Source organism: Prorops nasuta, unplaced genomic scaffold (assembly GCF_024137725.1).
Source record: "Prorops nasuta isolate Cenicafe-Biocafe unplaced genomic scaffold, Cenicafe_Pnas_1.2 PNAS00008, whole genome shotgun sequence".
Taxonomy (NCBI): domain Eukaryota; kingdom Metazoa; phylum Arthropoda; class Insecta; order Hymenoptera; family Bethylidae; genus Prorops; species Prorops nasuta.
In genome coordinates, this window is record NW_027116805.1 from 314,227 (window position 1) to 337,911 (window position 23,685).

The 23,685-nt window shown below is 36.9% G+C and overlaps 1 protein-coding gene across 6 annotated transcripts in view; it reads left to right on the top strand.

Annotated features, from left to right (window-relative positions):
- tinc (tincar) overlaps nt 1–23,685 on the top strand; it is a 104,175-nt gene that overhangs the window by 66,093 nt on the left and 14,397 nt on the right. For all 6 annotated transcript variants that reach the window (XM_066730180.1, XM_066730184.1, XM_066730183.1 and 3 more), the window contains 4 exons: nt 13,066–13,153; nt 16,661–16,940; nt 17,120–17,344; nt 17,598–17,729. In XM_066730180.1, the coding sequence (XP_066586277.1) occupies nt 16,667–16,940; nt 17,120–17,344; nt 17,598–17,729 (631 nt within the window). In that variant the 5' untranslated portion in view covers nt 13,066–13,153; nt 16,661–16,666. The remainder of the gene's footprint in view (nt 1–13,065; nt 13,154–16,660; nt 16,941–17,119; nt 17,345–17,597; nt 17,730–23,685) is intronic.

Here is a 23,685-nt window from a genome sequence, read left to right on the forward strand (position 1 = left end):
GACTAGTAGGCAGTATATTTTTCCGCGAGGGTAGAGAAAACATCATTTAAACATGAGATTCGATAATACTGGGAGTAAGAGAGAGAAAAGAAGGAACAGAAAGATAGTAGGGGAGAGGGCAGAATGATAGAACCAGAGAAATATATAAGGGAGATTATGGACAGGGATCGTCTTGGCTATTTCGCTCGGCTGCACGGGCCATGCTAGAATGCATTATTACTGATCTGACCTGCGTCATAAAAATAAATACAAAAGAGGGTGGATCCCCCTTTCTCTCAAGGAAATCGATCGTCAAGGGTGAACTGCTTGTCTTCTTTCGCTTGGCAAACTCTAAGAAGAATTAAAAAATATCAATATTTCTACCCTCTGATGAAGGAATGTTATTTTTTAGTTCCTTCGTTAATTCCTATCATATGGATGCATTCCCCTATTATTTTTTCTTTTTTTTTTTATATATTTTACATAATTTATTTTTTATATCCAATTTCATAAATGAAGATTGAATTTTTAGCGAATGGAAGACTGAAGATTCGACCTTAGTTATTTTAGAGTAAAATGAAAATCTCCTGTCATCTTCAAAATTATAAATCGTCTGGGGAATTCTTGAAGAGGGTTTGGAAATTTTCCGGAAAATTTATTACGAGCCATTTGCAATAATAGTACAGCTTGAGAAAATAGGTCTGTGGTGCGAGAATAATAATCGTTGCGTGTTAGAGGGTGGAAGGCATTATTATTATTATTGGCATCCACCCTCGCAATAAAAGTGCATGCACTTATGTATCCCATAAGAAGGGCTCCCCTTAATTCTCAAGAAAATCGATCGATGTACAGAAGTTTGTGGGGAACCACTGGAAAATCCAAAAGTGGCAAAGAAACAAGAAATTTGACCCAGCGTAACCCTCTACTCTCCATTGATCACCATAGTGACTGTAGAACCCGCGTGGAAAACGTGTCCTATCTTTTTCCACGCTGCCCAAAAATGTCTGTCATTTATCACACCTGCCCTTCATTCAATATAAATGTATGGTTGATTTATCTGAGAAAAGCAAACCTGCAAAATCCATTTCACCAAAATTGCTGACCTCATTTTTTGTTAAGCCTTTTTCCTTCTTTTCTTCCTAGTATTCATATTACATTTTTTATTTCAATCAGAACAAATCTGGAAAATGTCATCATTGATCATACTCGTAAAAAAATATTATAAATAAGAGAGTGAATGTGTAATTAAAATTTGTTTCATAAAGATTACAAATATAATATTTCTATTATAATAACAAATTATCAAAGATATAGAGGAAAAAGGCTTATACCTGAGCTAGTAAATATATGATATTTAGCTAGGAATGTAATAAATAAAAAAAGAGGGGACGAAATTCCGGAAAGCCAGTGAAGTCGAATAAAACCGAGCGAATGGCAACATATCGTGGTATCGTCTGAGGATGGAATTCCGATCGTGGCTGGGTTCTGCCAACATTTTTCAACGAGAAAGATCTTTCAGCGTGGATGAAATACGAAGTCTGGGGATTGGTAGGGAGGAATCAAGGGTAAAAGTTGAGAGAGGAGTGAATCAGTCCGTCTCGGAGCCTAGAAAGCCAATGAGATCGCGAATACGTTCGATATCCGGAGTTATAAGTCGTAAATAATTCTGGACAAAAACATCCACTCCCTCATCCCCATCACCCCTATCACCCACTTTATGATTAGAGCCATCTGAGTATCCTTGAACGTAGCGAATGGGAGATGCACACCCTCGCATTAGCATCGAAGATTTACGAGTGGCTTATTCGTCTGCCTCGTGAAATTCCGAATTTCTGCCAACTTTCAAGCCCGCCTATTGGATAATCTCGCGGGGAATCGCGTGTGCCGTAGTGATTCCTCGTATACTTCCTTCCCATGAATGGAAACGCTACGAAAAGAAACAAAAATCCAACTACCAACCCTGCAAATTTCAAATGAAGTATTTTACAAATTAATAAATCATACTTTACCCCAAAAACAAATGACTATCAAGTTTAGTAACCATGATACAATGGATTAAATCTTGGTTTTTGTACTAAAATTACAAAAATTGTATTGCTTTAGAAATTTAAAAAAAATTTAAAGAAATGAGAGGGGAGATCGTATTTCAATAATAATTGTACGTGAGCAGAGAAGTGGAAGAGGAAGAATTTTTATTGGAAGAAAAGGCGCTCATTATGGTTTAAGTGAAAAAGGAACGGGTCTTGGCAGACGGAACAGTAAGAAAGGAAAGGAGGGAGGGTGTACATGGGGTTTAATGTCCAAATTAAATAGTCTCGCAATTAATTTCACATTTATGAGGTTGCTGTGGGGTGTCACTGTTTGGGATGGCTGCACCCCACTGTCCTGTAGCAAAAGGGTTGCCTCGTATTCAGTAGAGTGGAGAAAAATAATTTCTCTCCTAAGATCATAAATAACACAAAAACCCCATAAAAATTGAATTTATCTAACCGAAAAGGTTCAGGATAACAAGTATAAGAAAAAAATAAAAATGTTAGTGGTTTAATTTATGATACAAACAAGAATGAGACAGTTCTAGTGATTATCAAAAGTTTTGATCGTACTGAAAATGCTTCAATTATAAATAATTTTAAAATTATGATTTTTTGATGAAACTGTGAACAAAAATATTTAGTAAAAATTGTGTTCTATTGTTTTAATGAAAAGAATAAATAATTCGTAGAAAGAGATTGAAGGGAGGTGGGGGGGGGGGGGGGGGGGGTAATGATAATACTCTATATAGTTTCGGTTATATTGTGAAGTACTCAGCATCAAATAGTGTGTCTGGCCACGCTTCCTGACACTCTATGCAACGTGGCATAGCGTGGTGTGGAGTGTCACAGCACATGGGGTCCTTGTAGCCATGGTGACACATGCTGACTCATGGTCCAGAACATTCCTGCAGGAAGAGACTTCCTGTAATTCTTCCAACACTCCCCCGAACGCCCTTTCGCTCAACCTTGCACTGATTGACATCTGCTGACACGAAACTTATTCCTTCATGAAAAAAGTTTGCAAACCACCCCACTGTCAATTTTCCACAATTTTATTCGTTTTAACTTCTCATTTCGTCCTTACCCAATTTCCGTAGTTTCAACATATGTATAATATATATCACTATAAAAACTGCTAATATTACTTATTATTTAACAATTTTCTTATTCACCGTTTATTCTTATAAATCGAGTGATAAAGGTTTCAGTTTAAACTTTTATTCGTACTATTCCTTTAATTCAGCTCTAGTTTTGACGAATCCATTTCAGTTTCAAAGAGAAAAGTTATTTCATCAATTTATTTCCTCATTTCACTTAATAAAAAAAGAAAAAAAGTTGCCTTAGTCAGTTCGTTCCATTATATTTTTTTACGCGAGCTAACAAGATCGTAATGGAGCTGTGTACAACCCCTTGCAGTTTTGTCCGGTGAACTTTTGCAATGAAAGCAAACGAAATTCGACAAAAGAGAAAAGTTCCCATTTACCTTGACTCATTGAGAGATCCTGAAATCCTCTTATGTTAGGATGGGGAATTTCAGAAATAATAAAATTTTCCATCTATCCTTGGCAATCCGAGAAAATAATATAGTTTCTTTGGACAGTTCCCTTTTTGGCCACTCTTGTAATCTTGCCAAAAGAACTGTCTTTATATCTCTCCTTTTTACCCCCCTTCTTTTATTTAACAGTTTTTCTTTTTCTTTCCTTTTCTGTTTGTGCTTTCATGTCTCGCGCAATTCTTTCTTTATCTTTATTATTTATCATCTTTTAACTACTTTTTTTCTGCAGAATTTCTACCTCCTTTTCTTTGTTCATCTGTTCTCCACTGAATGAACTACTTTCTCTCGTTATAAGTTAAAAATCTCTATCCGCGATGTCGTATACTACTGCAGCAGAGTGAGAAAAAAACAAGGTCGTAAACTGGCAGTATGCAAACGTCGAAAATATGCTAGTAATTCATCGCTGACATTTTAAAGTGGATTTGCCAGGAGGGCTTGGAGATTTTATCGAGATTATCCCGTGTATTAGTTTACTTGGCTCGATAAAATATTCAATGAACTACGGGAAAAACTGGTTAGGAAAAAGGGGATGGAAAATAATGCGACTTTAAGAGTCTTAATAACTTTAAAAGCTGTAGGAAAATTTTTAATCAATTTGTAGCTTGAAGAAACATTATAAAATAGAAAAGAGAAAAATATGCACATAATACGTAGAAAGCTTCTGAAATAAACTGAAACGAGTATTGGAGATTTTAAAAAAATCTAAAACAAGAACTGAGCGTTTCTGGTAAGAGCTTTAAAGCTCTGGCTCATTACAAGGATAATTTCAAGGGCTCAGTGGAGGTGTCAGGGTGAGAAAAACTTCTTGCCTGATCCTGCGAGAAGATAAGTAAAGGGGAGGGGTCGGTAAAAGCTTGAGGGGAAGCCTTGAAGTATCTTCGAGTCCTCAGAGTCCTTCCAGTTGGAATTGGCTGAGCGCGGAGCGTGTCACGCGTGACAAACGTCGCAGGATTAAACGTCAGGACCTCGTCTCAGTTTCCTTCCAACACAAAGCATTCTTAAAAGCACCTTCACCACTCCACCAAGACTCTCTTTAATGAAATGAATTATTTTCCACCAAACGAACCTGCCTTTCTCCTGATTTGTCAAGGCGAGTCCTTGGAATTATTAAAACGGTGTAAATTACGGAGTGAGAAAGGACAAAATTTCGTTCGCTACACGAGAAACCACTGAAAGCTGTTAGAAAATTGAAACTGCATCTGGAAAAACAAGCCAAAAATTTCGAAATTTACGTATAATGTTTTTATTTACTTAAATTTTAGATAAGTTTTTTTTGTTGACACTATAATGAGCATTCTTTCAAGCAACTAAAGTATGAATATTAGTTTAGGGATTTTCTTGATATACCTTATGTAGAAGAGAAATACTCAAAGATCGATCAAGATGGTAGTCGTAAGGGTTGAAGAAGAGAATAAAAGGATGAAGAGACAGGCGATATTATCCGCATTAATGGCCACGAAAAGGGGCTCGAGGGTGGTCCGCAGGGGGTGGAAAATCGAAGATTACGGACGCCATTACGGCAAGCTGTCTCGTAGATCCAGTTTATTACCAAGAATTCTGCGTATGCTCGATTGCCGGAATACCTGCGATCTACCAAAATGGCGTGGAAGCTTTAGAGGGTGGTTTTAGGGAGGCTCTAGGGTGGCTGCTAACACGCACGTGCATTGCACGCGGTCCGCGCTGTGCGTGAGTCGTCGCATTCAGTGCGTACAGGAATTGCCCCTAGTAACTCCCAATTATCACCGTTACCATACCTGCACGCCAATACACGTTCTATCCCCCTACAAAATACCAATTATTTCTTCACCTAACACAACCTTATTTCGATTGCAATAAAACTACAAACCGTTACCTCTTGAACGATTTTCATGTTACAAGGACGATAACGTAAAAGTGTTACAAAATCTATAGTTTATTGTTAAATATTAAAATATAATGTGAAATGTCCAGCAAGTAGTAGTAGAGGTTTAAAATTAGGCAGGGATTCGTGATGCAAAGGGTAGGAAGGAAAAACGGTGCTTATTAGAAGGGATAAACGAAAATTCATGTAGAAAAGCAATGAAATTCATGGTGGAATTCGTGAGATCGCATCTACGTCTCTGGGATCCCATGGGAAGGTACTCCTGGTACGCGTATCAACTTTCACCTTATCGGCTTAATACGATTCGACCGGTGTTACGCGTAGCGAGCCTCCTGCAAACGCAATTTCGCTCTCGTGATGCACCAAACCCCCCAGCACCACCCCCCATCTCTCTCTACTCACACCATCGAACTTCCGGCATCCCCTTTAGCCAGGGGCGTCTCGAGTGTCAGGCGCAGGGCCCTCGTGAAATTGCTTCTTCCATCCCTTTTCGTTCTATCTCACTCCCTACCCCTCTTCAACCTACATCCCCCCTTCAATCCCAACAGCGTCTCCCCCCACTACGACACATACCCTCCCCAATCCACAAAACTCCTTCAAAAGAACATTTTCCCGCGTGCTACTAAATTCCTTGCTTTCTGCATTCTCTTTCTCTTTCTGCGCCTCGATTTACCCCCCTCCCTGAATTCCCTTCTCATTGTCTCTTTTCTCTTTCTCTCGTAATATCTTACTTTCCACTTTCCTCAACTATACAATCAAAATATTTGACTGCTCCGCAAACAGTTTCCAACACTCGAGTACTTTACCAAATTTCCATTCTCAGTCTCTGTCTCGTAAAGACTTCATCTTATCATTGTTATAATTTTTCTTTCCAAACTTCCTCGGTTCTTCCTTGACAGTATATATATTCTTTCAGTCAGTGGCTCGCGCGCTGTTATACTGAAAGATTCTCCGTGCTTATTCGGCGTTATATACCTTCGAAAGTAACTTTGTAAACATTTTATACCCTTTAAGAGAAGAGCCGAAGGAATGGAGGGGTTGGAAAAATTTAAAGCAGATTCCTGTGGAAATGAAGGCAACCCTCGTAAGCATGGTAGAAATTTTAGAGAAATTTAAGAATTCCTGGATTTTCGTGGAGAATTCGGTGGGAATTTGCAAGGGGTAGAAGAAGAGAGCTAGGGAACAATGGGAGACGGAAGAAAGAAATAAATTAGGGTAGGCGAGAAGGATAGGGATGAGTGAGAGTGAAGAGTAGGAAAAAGGAAAGTGAAATGAACTTGACCTGACTTATCCATTCGTGAAGGAATTCAAGCGCAGTATGTGTGGAGAAAATAGGTCCGAAAGGCACGAAAGAGCTGAGGTCGGGTCAGAGGTCACCAATCTCAAAGAAGTACTCGGTTTCAGGTGTCGAACCTCCATTCAAGTATATATAACAGAACTTAATCTACATGTGACAAGGAGCCATTTTTATATTTTTAATAAGGCATGACCTTCTCACTTCTAACGCTATCATTACATAAACAAAATATTTTCTTATGACAAATATCGAAACAGTCAAATTGAAACTCTAACAAGATGAGACGTTGAAACTTCGGAAAGTCGATAAATCGTTAAATTTTAACTATGCAAAAGCTGGTTCCTAATTAGACACGCAATATCGATGAGCTTCCTATTTCGACTCGTGGAGTATTCGAATGATCGTGTTTTCATTCTGGATTGGCCGAGTAAATTTCAACAGAACGCGAAGTGACGTAACTGTGAAGGCGAAAGTACATAAGTTGCGTAGCAATCGTATAACTGCAATGTAAAAAGTTCTGTAAAAGTCTACGTTGATCTTTCCACCATTTCTTATGTCATTATTGAGAGGTGCAGTACTTCAATTCTCAATTCCTCCCCTTCATTCCTCTCTTTCTCTTTTTCCCCCTCTCTATCTTTTTACATTAAAATTTTTACTTTACTATTGAAAGAGCTTCTCTCATTGTACACATTCAGTATTATAAATAAACAATATAATACTAAATAGTCGATAGTCTATCTTCTTCTTTTTTCTCACCAACTCCTCAATAAGCATACGCGCACACTCTCTACATTCTCTACTTTTTCATAGTACTCTCTATATTCAGTTCATAATTTTCTCCTGACTCTACGCTCCTCGTACGAAAAAATATTATCAAAAGGATAGTTCAAGGTCAAATGGCTATTAACCCTACTGCTCCGAACAAGCGAGCGAGCCTTGCGTGCTTCGAGGCTTCCATTTGAGTCCCGCTCGATAATCCTATCGTCTTTTACGCTCTCTTACCGATGACCTTGAATCTAAACCTTGAATGTTACCTTTTATTTCAAGTAGCAGAGATGCTATCTTTTTTAACAATTGGCAAAGCTCCGATTGGCTTGGTAAGGCCGAAGAGATGTCGTTTGGTCGGGTAATAAAAAAGTCGAGGAAAAGTAAAAAAACAGCAGAGTAATAAAGATCAAACCGATAATTTGTAATACGTGCTTTTCCCCGTTTCTGTTCCTTCCGTGACCTCGAGCTTGATCTCTCTTTTCAGAAACGATACGTTTTGGTTACTTTTTTCTTGCTAACTTTTAATGCTTTTTCTACTTTTTTTTTCGTTAGTCGACCTCGCCAGCCGCGACGAAATTATTCACATCTGGTAGTTAATGCCACCCCCCCCCTCCCCGCTACACTCCCCACTCCCTCTCTTTCCGCGAAAGCTCGTAAAGAGAGCTGAACGAGCTTTCGTGCTTTTCCGAGCATCCAAATGGTGAGATACCGGAGAAGGGGAGGAGTCCGCGGATTATTTCATTTCGTCCTCGCACCGGTTATTAGATTTGATACAATTTCAGCCGGACGACGTCTGGGAAGAATGGTCCTTTAACGAGAAGAGCGACGCCATTCTGTTTCGTTTCACTCCTCTAAAAGTACCGTCCAAACCACCCCTAAAAAATATTCTTTTCCCCCTTTTTTATCACTTTCGAGATTTTTATTCTCTTGCACTGAAGAGAGAGAGAGAGAGAGAGAGAGAGAGAGAGAGCACCCCCCTGTCCCCCCTCGAACAGTTTAATGGACGTTAAGAGACAAACAGCCCGTCAAATATTCGATTTTCATCAACTTCAGTCTCTTTCTACATCGATAACTTCAACTATTCAGTTTGAGTCTATCAAAAATTTAGTAAATCCACTTCTAATTAATTTTATTTTTAATTCGAATTCTTTTTTAACGAAGCTGTCAATTTTATTTTTATTTTGTGAGAGAAGTTACGTAAGGAGAATAATGGGATGAAAATTGGGGAAGCGAAAAAAGCTCAGGGAATGTAAGGGGCAATCGTGACGATGGAAAACCATAGGATTTCAACGAGGAAGAATTAATTAATCGGACAAGCCTCTTAATTCCAGCAGGCGGTATACTTGCAAGAGCCATGGTCTTATTTGCAATGCAAAAGCTCGAGAAGCTTTTGTGCTATCAAGCTTTTAATACAAAATTCATGGGAAACTTTGGCTCAGTAGCGGAACTCGTGTTTCCAGTTAAGTTTCGAATCCGTCAAGTAAGAATCAATGGGAAATTGATGGAAGGCAAATTCCTTGGAATGACGGCTTAATGGTGATTGAGCCATGTGATGTAGCAGGTAAATTTAACACGTGACTTGATAGTATGATATCGCGAAAGCTTAGAATTCATTGTGAGATAACATTGCATAATTATGATGTAGTATAAAGTGCTGTGTATATATAAGATTGAATTTTTCTGATTAATTTGATATATCGAATAGTTGGGTATACCAATAAATTTGTTACAGCTCATTTTATCGTAAGTTACTTTTTTCCAATAAGTTTAGTTTACCTAGGAAAAATGGAGAAAGTACGTAACAAAAGAGATGGATAAAATTGTTACAAGGCAGCAGTTACTTGGAATTTAGCAAGAAAGCTTCCAGTCAAACTGTCGAGTTGAGTTCACAAAATTGACCCTTGAGCCACCCTTTAGAGATTCTCCCTTTGCCAGTCATTCTCTCGCAACATTTCCTCATGCCTGCATGGCCGATTGCTTCCTGATATAACAGTTCAATCTATACGTGCTTTATCTTTCAAGAACATCTTCCTATACGTGCCCCAAATGATCTATGCGATTAATTCGTTTCGTCATACTTATTGAATATACGCTATACATAAATTATCGTAAATATTTTTCGTATAATTTTAGTTTATAAAGAGCTGTATTTCTCAATACGTTAATACTTTATATTTTTTTAGATTAAACAATTCTAAAACCACTTTATACATTCAGTAAACATGAATATAATGATGAAGTGTTGATAAATTACACACATTGAGAAAGTGTAATTATTGTTTGACTGTATATATAGGGAGTGGTAGTGCATTGATAAATGAGACAAGCTAGTGTTGGGGAATCGTATATATGGTTAGAGGACGAGAGTGTGTATAGAGTCATACATATATACGTGCGTGAAAGAAAGTATTGGTGAGTCATATAGGAAGAGGGGAGGTACAAAGGGGTGGCGTAGCGTGATAATTCTAGTGCCCTTATGGCCTTGGTCCTCAGGCATCCCTCTGAAAGCCCTTCAGCCTCTCGGACGAGGTTAACTGTTGCCCCTTTTCCGGCCCACAATGCACATCACCAGAGCGTAAAGGACTCGGCCCCATCGTTAATTGGTCCAGCGAATCTCACGTGAAACTCGCTGATAAAAGAATCGCCTCTCCATTTCCGTCAACACACACACGATGACGTCAATCAATCGATCCTAATGGCTTTCTCCCCCTCCCCCCTCCCTCCCTCAAACTGTAATAAAATCTAACTATTTCAATAAATTCATCCTTTGGTCCATCGTTCTCTTTCACTTGATTTTTACTTTAATTATCTCTAAAGTTTACCATACGCTAAAGTGGCTCTTTTTAAATGATTCGCTTTTTTGCAGCAAACCATAATGAATGGTAGTTTTTAATCAACCAATCTCTAAGCAAGAAATTTCATGCTTTCGGAAAATTTAATGTGCAAGATGTTATATTCCCTTCGCACCCTTGAACTCAGACTTTCTCGGTAAAAAAAGTTTCATAGTTTCATTTCCAGCCCCATGCCACTGGTAACGCCGGGGTTTCGGAATTTCTTGCCCCCATAATTCATCTACGCTACGAGCGACGCGATATTAACGTCCTCCACGAATTAATCACGATTTTTCTATCCCTTGCCTCTTCTGGCTACAGCTTTTAGCAACTTGCCCCCTTAAAAGTCTGATAAATCTTCCGGTTCCGATCGTTTTGCTCTCTTATTTCTCGACGTCTTACCTGTTCTTCCTTTTGCCCTCTGTAATTAATTAGCCTCCTTAACTGCAATTTGCGTACTTAACTTTGCTATTTTAAAAATTGTGTTGCAATAATATTTTTCTCTTATTTTTCTGGTTCCGGTTTTAAGAATTATTTATAAACTAATACATTGAGCTTTTCTGTGAATCGTTTGTGTATGAAAAATTGCCATTAGTCGAGAAGTGATACTAGTGATATTCAGATGAGGTAGAATGAAGAGGAAGAATTGGGAAACAAAAGGAAGGTCCAATGGGAATGACTTTGAGTGTGATTGCCCTCGGGAAATCGAGTCGTGGAAATCCGCAGAGCTTGCGAATCATCGGTACACCTATCTGTCTTTCGTTCTCTGCTCTTTTGTGATTTAACTCTTCTCTAATTTCTCTCCTCATACTTAACCCTTACTAGCCTTACCTTTTCCGTCCTTCAGCTACAACCATCACAAATCCATGGAAAGCGATTTAATAGAACTCGCCTGGGATCTCTCAAAGTTCCTCGACCAGAGCTTTAAGCTTCCTGCTTGATGCTATTTCCGTGGTATTTTCATGAACACTGTACAAACTATTAAGCCTTACCTAAACTAATTCTGCAAAAATCAATCTCGTGAATATTCCTCAAACCATTATTGTATCGTTAACGAAATTTAAAACTTTTTAATTATAATTTGTCTTTTGTATTTCTTGGAAAATTTCTGGAATAAAATGAAATATGAAAAAAAATGTCCAAAGAATGATTAAAGAATTGTGTAACTTATGAAAATTGCAAGAGTCTTCGAGTAATTTACTTGTGATGAAAGATGATCCAGAAGAAAATGGACGAATTTCCATTATGGTAGAAGGCTGTTTGAGGCTCACTAATGTTGACTGGGTGATATACGACTTTACATTTGATAGAATCGTCTGATTTACGTTTCGCTGCATTTTCACCAGAGTGATTTCGCGAAAAGCTCCTCCGCCATTAGCTATCTAATATACTTCTTAATAATAAATTTATCATTAAAAATTTTATTAAAAATTTGATGGGCACTAAGAGATTTATTATTGTTAAAAGCTACTATACCATGGTAATTTAAACATTTCTCATGGATAGTTTAGCTTTATTTAAAGCAGTGCAAGGACAGCAAATGTAATGTTCCGTATGAGTGACCCCAAATGAGCTTTCAAGCTTTGACTTTTCAGACTGGTCAAAAACAGTTTTCCTTTTTCACGGAAGCTTGCAGGCTATAGGAGGTACTTTAAAGGGGGTGGATTAGTGGGAAGAGCTCAGGTGGCGTAACACAAGCAGGTCTTGGCAAAACGAAACGTTAATCAGACTAATGGTCTGGTGTTATCTTCCTCTTTGTGGCCACCCCCACTCTACGTTTCCTTGGAAAAGTTCACCATTCGTGTTATGTGCTCGAGCCACTGAAGCATTAAACGAAAAGAAAGAAAAACTCTGTCAGTACAGACATTCCTTTATCGCAGCCACAAACCTTAACCATTGGACAAAAAGCTCATAAACTTTGGTTTCTCTAATCAAAAAACCATAAAATTAATCAATATTATGAAATATTTATTGTAGCTATACGTATTTTTACAAAAATATCATAATGTTTGATCTTCGTTATTTTTTATAATTCAACATATTTATTTACGTGATTAAATCGAATGAATCCTAAATCACTCAATTTATTGGGGGTTTTATTATTTGGTTTTGTGTAGAGATAGAATCATTAATGAAAAATAAAGGGCGTATAGGGAAGTTGTTTAATTGAATAATATCAGGGTGTTCAATGCTCCAGGGGTAAGCTAGTAAACCAGGCAAGGGTAAGGAAGGTGGAAAAGCTCGGTAAGTGCAACCAGCAAGTTATCCAGACTTGGTGAACGCGACGTCTAATTAACTGAGCTTGTTCAACGCTTGCCCCAGGCCTGTGTAAGCATTAAATTTCGTTGATCAAGCAAGCTCGAATCTCCAAACTGGCCAAATCTTAACGCTCACAAATACCACCAAACGATCTACAAACAACCCTCCAATCATAATCACTCAGACGGAATCACCCACCTGCTATACAACCCTTCTCAACACAATTTATATCGATTGTAATAAAAATTTTGTTGTTTTAACTAAATTGTTTCTGCAAATACTTTTATTGAAACTAGCAAATTTATTAAATTTATTTAGGCCCACCGTTGAGAGTTCTTTTATAGATTTGTGGCATGGTCAAAGAATTTTTCTTCAAGAACACATTTAGCATACTTTATTTATATTACTAAAAAAGGACAATTTTATTGAAGCAACTTTTAAGACGTTTCGGCTAATAGCAAACTTTGTTCTTGCCTGTGCAGGTGCAGTCAAAGATGGTAAAGCTGCAAACCAATTACCTCGAAGGAGACCACTCGAAACTTTAGACGTCCGAATCTCAGCAGCAGTCGGGTAAGCGAATTCTAAACTTTTTCTACCCTAGCCCCGTAAATACCAATTAAAAAACTTGGTAAAGACAACGATCACGTCAAGAGCTCAGGAAAATTAGTATAATTTACATAGGAGTAAAAATCATTGAAAATCAACAAGTGGTAATGATTAATATTTTTTGGAATTACTGATGGAAATCTAAGATTTACATATTTAATTAATTACCAGAGGAGCTGTCAATTAGTTACAATTAAATAAATAACTTGAAGCGCATAGCTTTGGTTTTAATTGCTCTACCTTTCAAAGCTTACCAAGGCGCTAGCACTTGATATTTCTTAAGGATTAAGGACATCTTAGCGTTCTTCGAGGTTTTTGGATTTCAAGCGGAGCTTTTAAGCACAGTATTTCGGGTGCAAAAGCTCATTTTACGTAGTTCCCATTGTGGGGATAAGGCGAAGACGTTAAAAGGATGCCATCCGGAATCTGCCCTTGAATATTTAACGCTCCTGCAACCATTAAATTCACCTCTTTTAATGCACCATAGTTTTATTTTATTGAAATGTCAATATTTTTAATTTTTCGCAAGAGCTTTAGATATTATAAGAGAAATTATGAATTTTTTAATTATTTTAAAAGCACTATTTTCATTAAGTTATAATAATGCTAAAAAAAACATTTCAATAATATACCTATTTAGTCTTATGAATGTAAATTAGCAAAAATTGCATATAATATATAAACTGTGAAAACATAAAAATAAAAGATTTTAATTAATAAGTAAGAGTGGAGTTTGTGCCAATGAAATTTAATTGTTTTACTCGTATGAAAATTGTTAAAAAATCTTTCATGTTCCAATGGGCTTCCATTCTTGGGAAATACGAATATGCGAACTTGTTAATAAAAGTTCTGGCGCGCAATGGCAATTAGGCTCGCGTTAATCACTTTTACATGCGTTGCAATCGTCGAATACGAAAGTATCAAAGGAGAACGGTCATTGAGATTGAATGGGCTGCGAGATATTCCGAGGGGTGGATTTAAATGCATTTATGAATATTACAGTTGGCCCGTCTCGGAGATTAATTCCCTGCAAGCTCCGAGCTTGCGAATTTTATGCCCCCATCGGTCGGCTTTTCGTTGCTGGAGCAGCTACTCCACAATTCAAGCCTTTCATTATTTTCTTCGTATTCTCTGTTTCCACTACTTGAACAAACCGGAAAAAATTTAACAAAAATGCGAGACGGATAATTTTTTTACAATTAAATGAAAAATACTAGCTACCACATAAATTATACGAGTTTTACATTAAGCTAATGTACGATATTATTGATAATTTATTTCAAAATAATTAAGCTGGTTCTTTTTTATGTAGAATAATTAAATTTCATTTATTAACTGCGAATATCATTACTTAATTAAATTTATTACAATTTTTTATTTTAGAATTTATAGAACGTGGAAGAGTAAAATTATGGCTGAGAAATTTCAGCTGGCACTTCTTAGAAAAATAGACACTTTCATTTGGGAAGCGCATTCTCAGGATTGTCGGGGGTTGAGAGAGAAGAGAAACTGTCGGTGTCGGGTCGTAAATCGAAGTTGCCAGCTTGGCAAGAAGATGCCAAAGCCATTGTTTGCTACGCGATAAGCGAGAGAAATAAAACCAGCTGCACTTGAGGGAAGATTCCAATTTACGCGAACACCATTTTGTTCGGCTGACACGCTAACCGAGTGCTCCGAACCGGAAGTCTCCGTTCTCACCTTCAAGCACCTCAATTCTAGGTTCAAAAACGTTCTTAATTCCGATGTATCTATGTTGCAGTTTAGTATATTTGCTTATTCATCTCGTTTCTTCTATTATTAACTTTATTTTCTTTCCTTTATACTTCTTTAAAGCATTTATTAAAACGAAAATTTTCCCCAAAGGCGTTAATTTATATCCCATTTACTAATTAATGTTCTCTATTTATTCATTTGTCCATTTTATTTAAACCTTTTGAATTTCTTCTATAATCGAGATACAAATTTATATGTGTCGTGGAAACGATTCGAAGCAAGCAAGTTATCTCTTGCGCGCCATTGAGTCTTCAAAACGATTTTCACTATTTTCAAGAACAGCTCGGCAAAAACCGATAAAGGGGTGCATTTCACGTAATGCTAGTTATGGTAATGCGAAGCATAATAATTTGAGGTTTTCGCGTTTGTTACAAAATTGTATGCTTTTAGTATTATTAATTTTTTTTAAGCCGCCGATGATGGTCGAAGGAGAGGGAAGGGCGGGGAATTCGGATAATGCAAAAGAGCTTTTCTCCTTTGGAGAGTTAAGGGTTGCAATAAATTTGCCACTGAGATCCCAGGAGATTTGAACTAGAAAGTGGCGAGAGGAGATGGTTCTATCCTTGGCAGGAATGAGGTAGCTCGGAAGGGGTTGCGAAAAGGCGGGGCGAGGGGTAGAAAGGGTGAGACAAGCCAAAGAGGGTAGATCCAGAGAGAGGTGCTAATATTTTAGCATAGCCCGAGTCTGGATCCTCTCCAACTTGACTTTAACCTTGAAAGGGGGATGGAAAACTGGGAGAAATATTAGCCTTACCTAGTTCAAGGGTCCCATCTAATTTTTTCCTTAAATTTCTCTGCACCACATGTAGTTCCAAAGATGAGAACAAGCACGACATTTTATCTACGTCGAGACTATAGTGAGGCGAAAAGTCCCATGAAGAATCAGTTAAGAAACGTGATTTGGATTTGACTAATATGAAAAAATTTTAATAAAAACAAAAAAAAACTGACAAAATTTGCCTTGTAAAATTTTGCCAAATCTTTGAATAAGAAATAGGCTTAAGATAAATTTTGACATAGTTTTGTTTGCTTAATTTTTAGCCTAATGACATTTCGAGCAAGGCATCAAGTTTAATTCAGGATATGAAATCAATCGGAGGAAATTATCTTGTAGGAATTATAACTGGGATAGATAGACGGCTAGAATGTGCTACGTGTGGGATCGGGGAAATATTCTTCATTGACGAGTTACGTGCCTTTTTTCTCTACCGTTTTTAAACTTTTTTTCCGAACCACTGAAGTCGGAAGTTTTATCGTTTCTTTCTCTGCTTCCGGATGCGAATGGAGAAGAAGGGAGGGGGGTGGGTGAGTTAAAAGTGGCTGTGCGTGTCGGGACGGTGCGTGACTATGGATGAAGCTCTGACGATTTATGGAACCGGAAGTTAAATGGAAAATTCAAGTTTCGTGTTGAAAGTTCACCCCTCCCATTTTAGTAATGGCACGTGTTGAACGAATGCTGTTTATCCTTTGACGATAGAAAAAAGGTGAATTATAATGTCACAATCTAAAGTAAAACGATATAATTTGTTGTTATTACGGTCATATTAATTGATGAGAAATTTTTTTATATACTAATATTTATACTAATCGATCAAACAGAAAATGGTCAAAATAAACTACAAAAATTAGTGGGATTATTTGAATAGTTAAATGTAACACTTGAATAATATTAATAACCTAAAGAAATTGTGTTTTTAGGGCAAGATGTCGATGACCGGAAGTCTAATGGGTTACGAGAACAATAACGAAGTGAACCAGGCGAAATGCAAGAAACCACTGAAGCCACTTCCGGTAGTCTCCAGCATAAATGCCAGCGGGGTTACCACAACGAGCAAAACGAAGCGAGCAAGAGCTCCGCCAAAAAGGGAATCCTCTTGCATTCAAGGTCACGTTAATAGCCTCTGGTCCGTCTGGTACGGAATTCTCGCTGTCGTCTTTCAAGTTTACATTGCCATGAGATGTGCAAAAAGATTTGCAGGTAAATTGAAATCTAAGTAATTCATATAATTTTACCTTTTTGAAAAAAATTTGTTTGTTTAGAAAAATATATATTACGTGATAATAATAATTATAATTATCTTTTATCATTTTAAAATGAAAATGTTGGAATTGTAATAATTCCGTACTTACTTATTTATTTGAACTTTCATGTTACAGCCTATATTAATTTACCTTGGCCAGTGGATGCCCCACCGCCAAAGATCGAATTGCATGCTTGTCTGGTGTTGGCTGGTACGGGGGTAGTTCTACTTCCAGTTCTGTTGGGAGCAGCCTTTCTAAAGCTCGGAAATCTTGCCAATGATGGAATTAAGCTCGGTCGTCACTTGAGTGCCTGCTCTAGAGATCCACCATCATCCTTACTTACCAATAATCCTGATAACAGTAAGCCAATTTGAATGAATAGTAATTTTTGGCAAATTAGCATTCTATTTGGATTGAAACATTATTTTAATTTATTAAATAGTTGTTTAAGAAATACTTTTTTGTAATAATAATTTTTTATATTATACCTATACTAGTTTCGTTTTATTTGAAAGCGTGGATAGAAGTAAAATTTATTCGTAATATATTTATTAACTTTCTCATTTGAAAAGTTTTAAATTTAATTTCTATACTGCGTTAACGTTTTCCTAAGGTCTTGCGAATAATTTATGGAGACATGGAGGACCAACAGCGGCCTTTGTACATCTTTGCACCGCAATGTGTTTCCTTCTACCATCACTACTTATGGAGGCCAGACTGATACACGCTGGATTCCTGCCAAAAGGTAAGTCTCCTTTGCATTTAATACTTTGCAAAGTTTCCATCTCTCTCTTGTTTTAAGAAACTTTTGTATAAACTCTTCGAGGATTGTACTCGTGAAAAAAGTGGTTAACCATGTGGAATAAGCTCGCAAGCTTTTTCCTCGTGCTTATTTTCTCTCCAAACTTTGGATAAAACTATAATTTTATTTTTCTTTTAAATCTTTATGTTTTTTTTTTCTTTATTAAAAACGACACTTAATGATCTGTTAATAAGTTTTGTTAACTAGAAAAGGAAAGAAAGAGAGAGAGAGAGAGAGAAAGCTTCCATTAATATAATTATGATAAATAACGTCGAAAATTTGGGAAATATTTCATGGAGGATTTAACGAGAGATATCATGACAAATGAAAATAGATTTATTCGGAGCCTGTATGCGCCTACGGGAAATTCTGATGGGTAAACCTTTCGTGAGTTTTCTTGGGAATAAACACGGTCTCGAAAGCTCGGAGAAAGCAAAGTTCGCGGCCGTGGCAATGAACATTTGGTAAACAAGCTTGCAAGCTTTAAACTGAGAAGTCGTGTTTAACCACGAAGAAACAGCTGTCAAAGTAGTTTCGTTAAATCCAAACCTTTTTCTAGTGAATTTGGCCAACCACTTTACGCCAACCCCTTCACTAAACTCTAAATACTTCAACTATAATTAAAAACTTTCATTTAATTGTAGATTCTCTTCTTAATTAAATTCAAGCTAAAAGGTATTATATATCATTTGAATGGCTTTATGTTAGATCCGAGACAGTATCAGTTTTACATGAAAAGTTTACTACGGTTATTTTCCAGCGAACTATAATTATGTAAATCGTAAAATCCATTTTCGTTGTAATAGCTTGAAAGAAAACTCGCCAGATGATCGTTAAGGGAGAGCATTATTGTAGATTTAAATTTTCATTGTTTTCCTCTAATAATCTGCCTTGCAATAAGGTCGACCCTTAATAACATTCTTGATAGAATTTCCCTTTCCCCGTTCCGTTCGCCCAAAACGGAATTCTTCTTAACTACCTTAGCAAAATGATTAAATTATAGTGGTCGCGAAAACCTCAATATATTTTATTTTCCGAAGCAAATATTGTCTTAAAAATATATTACAAAAAAAGGACAAAATGGAAGAGATTTGTAAATTATGGTAATGTAAAAGTGGACAAGGGTGAAAAGAATTCGTGTATAAACTATAGCAAAGTTATGAATGTTTTCTTTCCAATTTATGCAAGAGAACAACTCTATACAGAAAGCTATCAACTTGTTGACAATATTGCCGATGGGCTCGCTGTACATCAACGTCGTCTGCGAGTTTCCATGCATTCCCATGAAAATTTCCTTGCCATTAGCTCCGGGCGATATATCAGCTTTGTAGACAGATAGTGAATGTAAGAAACGTCTGTCGGAGGGTAACGCGAAACTTTCCTCTTTCCATCAAACACCTGATATCCCAGACCCTTGCAATTCAAATATTTTTAAACCTAACTTCAGTATCACTAGCTCACTAGATTTTATCCTGATACAAAAACTTTTTATCTTTGAAATTGCAAATGAGACTTCAAAAGAAAACTATATTTTAAAATTTGTAAGCGTAGATACCTTGGATTATTCAAATTTCAAGATTGGATTGTCTAGGAAATTATGAAAAAATACTGAAAAATATCTTGCAGCAGGAACATTCTACTTTACTAAATTGGAATATGTAGGAAGAAATGTTTTTCCATTAATTATAAAAAAGCGTCTATTGTCTTTGTAAGTAAAATACTGAATACGACGGGTATTCTTTATAATAACAACGAGTGTTTTGATTAATTTTGTTACGTCACAAAGTGTCTCTGGAGTGTCTGGGATGGCTATGGCGGACAATAGTTATTCACAACACGCGATATACAGGCGAATTAATTACAGCGGTATGGCCGTTTCGTTCGTCAGGAAACCGCGATTCTATCGCACAGTGTAAGTTCTCCAATCTACATTCGTGTTTGTTGATACACTGATACACGATATAGCGTATGCATGTATGTGCAAGCTCCACGTGTACACGCGTGTTGCTTTATTTCACTGCATCCCCTTGTGTGTACCTATAATTGGAGTTCGAAAACCGAAACATACGTATGCACGATTAAACGGAGCCCTTTTGCATAATTGCAGTTTCACGCATTATAAATTTTCAACCTAGTCCCTAAGCGTTGAAGAAACGTCGAAGTTAATTGGCCCAACGGAGCTTGCAAGCTCCTATTTTAATTGCATAATTGCAGTTTTGCGCATTATAAATCTCCAATCCTGCTCCCTCATCGTATGGAAGAACCCTTGAAGTCGTATAATTGGCCTAACGAAGCTTGCAAGCACTAATTTTTGTTTGATTCGATTTTTTAATTAAAAGTTGAAAAATTGTCAGTAATCATTTTCATAGTTATTTCTAATGCTCATTTTACTCTTGTCAATAATGTTTTAAGCTATGACATATATATTATTACATAATTCTTACATACAATATTATTTATCACAATAATTTAAATTTGTAGTAAATTAGCACATAGAAGCTATTCAATTGTTATAGTCTTCCTTTTTAGCTCCAGCAATGATTCAACTTTATCGAAATTTACTCAGCCAACTTTTGATGAATTGAGCTTTTTACTGGCAGAGAATAAACTTTACCAAATAACTCGTGAATTTTTTCTGGCAATATTTCTCAGCTTTGTTTATGCTGAGTAATCAAGAAATAATAGCGTGTTCATTAATCTTCTTGCATGGGGACTACTCGACGTTTGCTATTATACATGCGATTGGTTTGACGTGCAGCTTTATAGTTGCAGAAGCTCCGCAGCCTTATCGATCACAGACATCCAATTCCAAAATTCACGTTACCATCCCTACCGTGTTTATAAATAATACTCTTCAATTATTTTGAATGTTCTGTATTACACAACTGCTTTTAATTATGTTTTACATTTAAAATTCACACTCTGTAATAATACTCCTCGTTGAAGTTACAATAATTAAAATGGTAACTTTTTATTTTTTTACATGGGCCAAGTGATAGTTAAGTGCCCAGGCCAGAGAATAACGATGATTAACACTGCCATCGCGATCTGGATGGACAGCTGCATGTTGCAGGAATATTAATGGGATGACAGAGTTCCATGATATTTGAGGAGCATATAATTAGAGTAACTCGGCGAACGAAATTAGCCCGAAAACGACGAGGTCTGGCAGGGTTGATCGAGTTTGGCAAAAATATCGACGCGAGAGGGCCGTGACAGCTAGGCGTCACTGAAAGCTCGGAGCTTTCACATCGATCGTCAATACTAACGAACATTCTTCCTTCATCCTCCCTACACCCAATCTCCCGTGAGTCGATAAACTCCAATTCACTGGACTATTTTGACCAACAGCGATAATGCTATACACGTTTTTTTTTTTCGCCATTCAAAAGCAATAACCACATTTCAGTCATATTGGCAGAAAGATAATAACACAGGTAGTTTAAAATCTCTCCTACATTCAAGTGCATTTTTAGTATCTGCTAGATCGTATATCAATTGAAACCATCGAAAATTTTGCATTTCGAAATTTTCATGATAAAATGACAGAGCTTTTATGAGCTTTTCGTGGATGCAATTGTAGAATATTAAGCTCAGTCCATAAGCTTTATTGTTTGCTTTTTGCTGCAAGCTTTTAAGAAGAGGTAGATAAATAGACAACAACAACTAAAATATTTTATGGTTTTAGTGATATAATCAGTAGCTTATGTCAATCAAACATTAATTGAAGCCATGCAAAATATATTTTATATATGTATAAGCTTCGCAATATTCGTGATGAAATTGCACAGCTTTTATGAGCTTTTTGTGGAAGCAATGGTAGAATAATAAGCTGATTTTATAAGGTTTATTGTTTGCTTTTGGCTGGAAGTTTTTGAGAATGGAATGTAGGGGGGGGGGGTGGAATAAACAAACAGTGATAAACAAAACATTTAAGGGTCTTGTTATAATATCTGTGAGAGAATTTCCCACTAGCTGTTTCCCTCCGTCAGGTAAGATAGATGCGACTTGTTCAGTTTCGGCAAAATAATCCAACTGGTAATTATTGCCTAGGCGCTGCCTCCTGGATTAATCTCCGGGGAGCGTAAGCTCTCTCAGTTTACGACATGCAAAGCATACCTTTCTCTCGCCTGCGTAGAGTTCATTCAACGGCTCTCAACCGTAGCTTTCTCCAGCGATAATAAATATAATGACAACGCTGAGAAATAAAAAATATTTAGCAGTTAGTAGTACAGATCAAGCATTTATCATACTGCTTCATAATATTTAACAATCAATCTTCAAATTAAAATTATATTCGTTAAAAGTTCTTTTAGTTCAACTAAAATGTTTGAATAAAATTGGGAACGTTAATAATGGGTTTAAAGCTTTCAGTAGATAGCGTTGACTCTTTTTCAGACGAATTGCGCGTTTTCGCAAAGCTAATTTAAAAAGTGAGTTAACGGAGTGTGAACTAAGGTTAGGGAGACAGGAGTATTTGATATTATGTCGAGTAAAGTGGATTGGCAGGAAAGCGATTTCCAGTAGTCGAGATCAGGCTTAAAGCATCCAGTAGTCGGGGTCAACGCGATATCAGCCGAAGCGCCTCTGGCTTCAAGTGGCTCAAGCGCGACACGAAATTGCTCTCAGCCATGCGAGTGCTTCAAAAATGGGCCAAGAACCGCTTCCAGCGAGTCCCCTTCATCCCAGGCCCATTATACGCTGCACTTTTACCCCTCCCTCCATTGCTGCCTGTCAGCTAACAAATTTCCCCTAGATTTTCACCATAACAAGCCTCTTATCAATTTCACTCATTACTATTTTCATGAATAGTTCCTACAGTGTCATTATATGACCCTTAAAGAATCCACTTATTTGGTTTAAAATCGCCTCATTAATTAATTGAATAAGAAAAGTCTTTTTATAATTTTTATTCATTTCCAATGATTTTCTCCCTAATATTTTTTACCGAAAGCTTTCACTCACTTACTAAGAAAAAGTTTGCCACTCTTCCAAGTGGAGAAAGGAAAATATTGACACTTCATTTTCATTTCACAAACGACTCCGTTCTTTTATAATGAATTCAACGAGATGTTTTTCCCCTTCTAAGGCTTCTTCAAAGGGATCTGAGAATTTATAGTTGAAGAAATCTCAACAACTCATCAGTCGAAATCGTTGCAGAATTGATGTGAATTCGAAATTAATCGCACTTTCATCAAGGTAAAAATAAATACTGTATTAAAATAGAATAAATTAAACAGAACAAAACAAAACAATTTTCACATTAAAATCATATTTCTCCATGAAGAAATTCATATCAGATGAGATCATTAAAATCTTACTAATTTTCCATTGTAGTTTTAATTGAGTACAGTAGTGTTAGGAGCATGAGGGGGTGCGGGGGGACCGAACCTGAAAATGGTCGAAAATATAAAGGATGTTAATTATTTTTTACCTCTTTTTTGCTCATTTAATTTATATCATAAAAAGAATAATTGTGTGTGTGGAATAAAAAGAGAGAGAATAACATCTAGTTGGATGACTATCCAGAACTGAGAGAGTCGAAATTCTCGCCCCTTTAAAGTTTCGACGAAGCGGATCATTAGCGCTCGCGCCTCCATTAGCAACAGGTATAATGAGCGAACTTAGCCATAGACCTTTGTGCGATCTTCTTTCCAACTCGATTTCCACTTGACTTCATCGATCCCGATCTCCAACATCCCCTCTCTCCGCCCCTTTCAGCCCCTATCCCCAGTAGAAACATCATCTCGAATTGCGGAACTTACACGAACCTCGGATATTACCCTAATGACCCCCCGTTTTTTCTTACTCCCCTCATAATTAGCATTTTTCACGCTGCTTCTCCTCTTTCCCTATATACCAATTCACCAACACAAAGTTCAATTAAGAAAGAAACTCT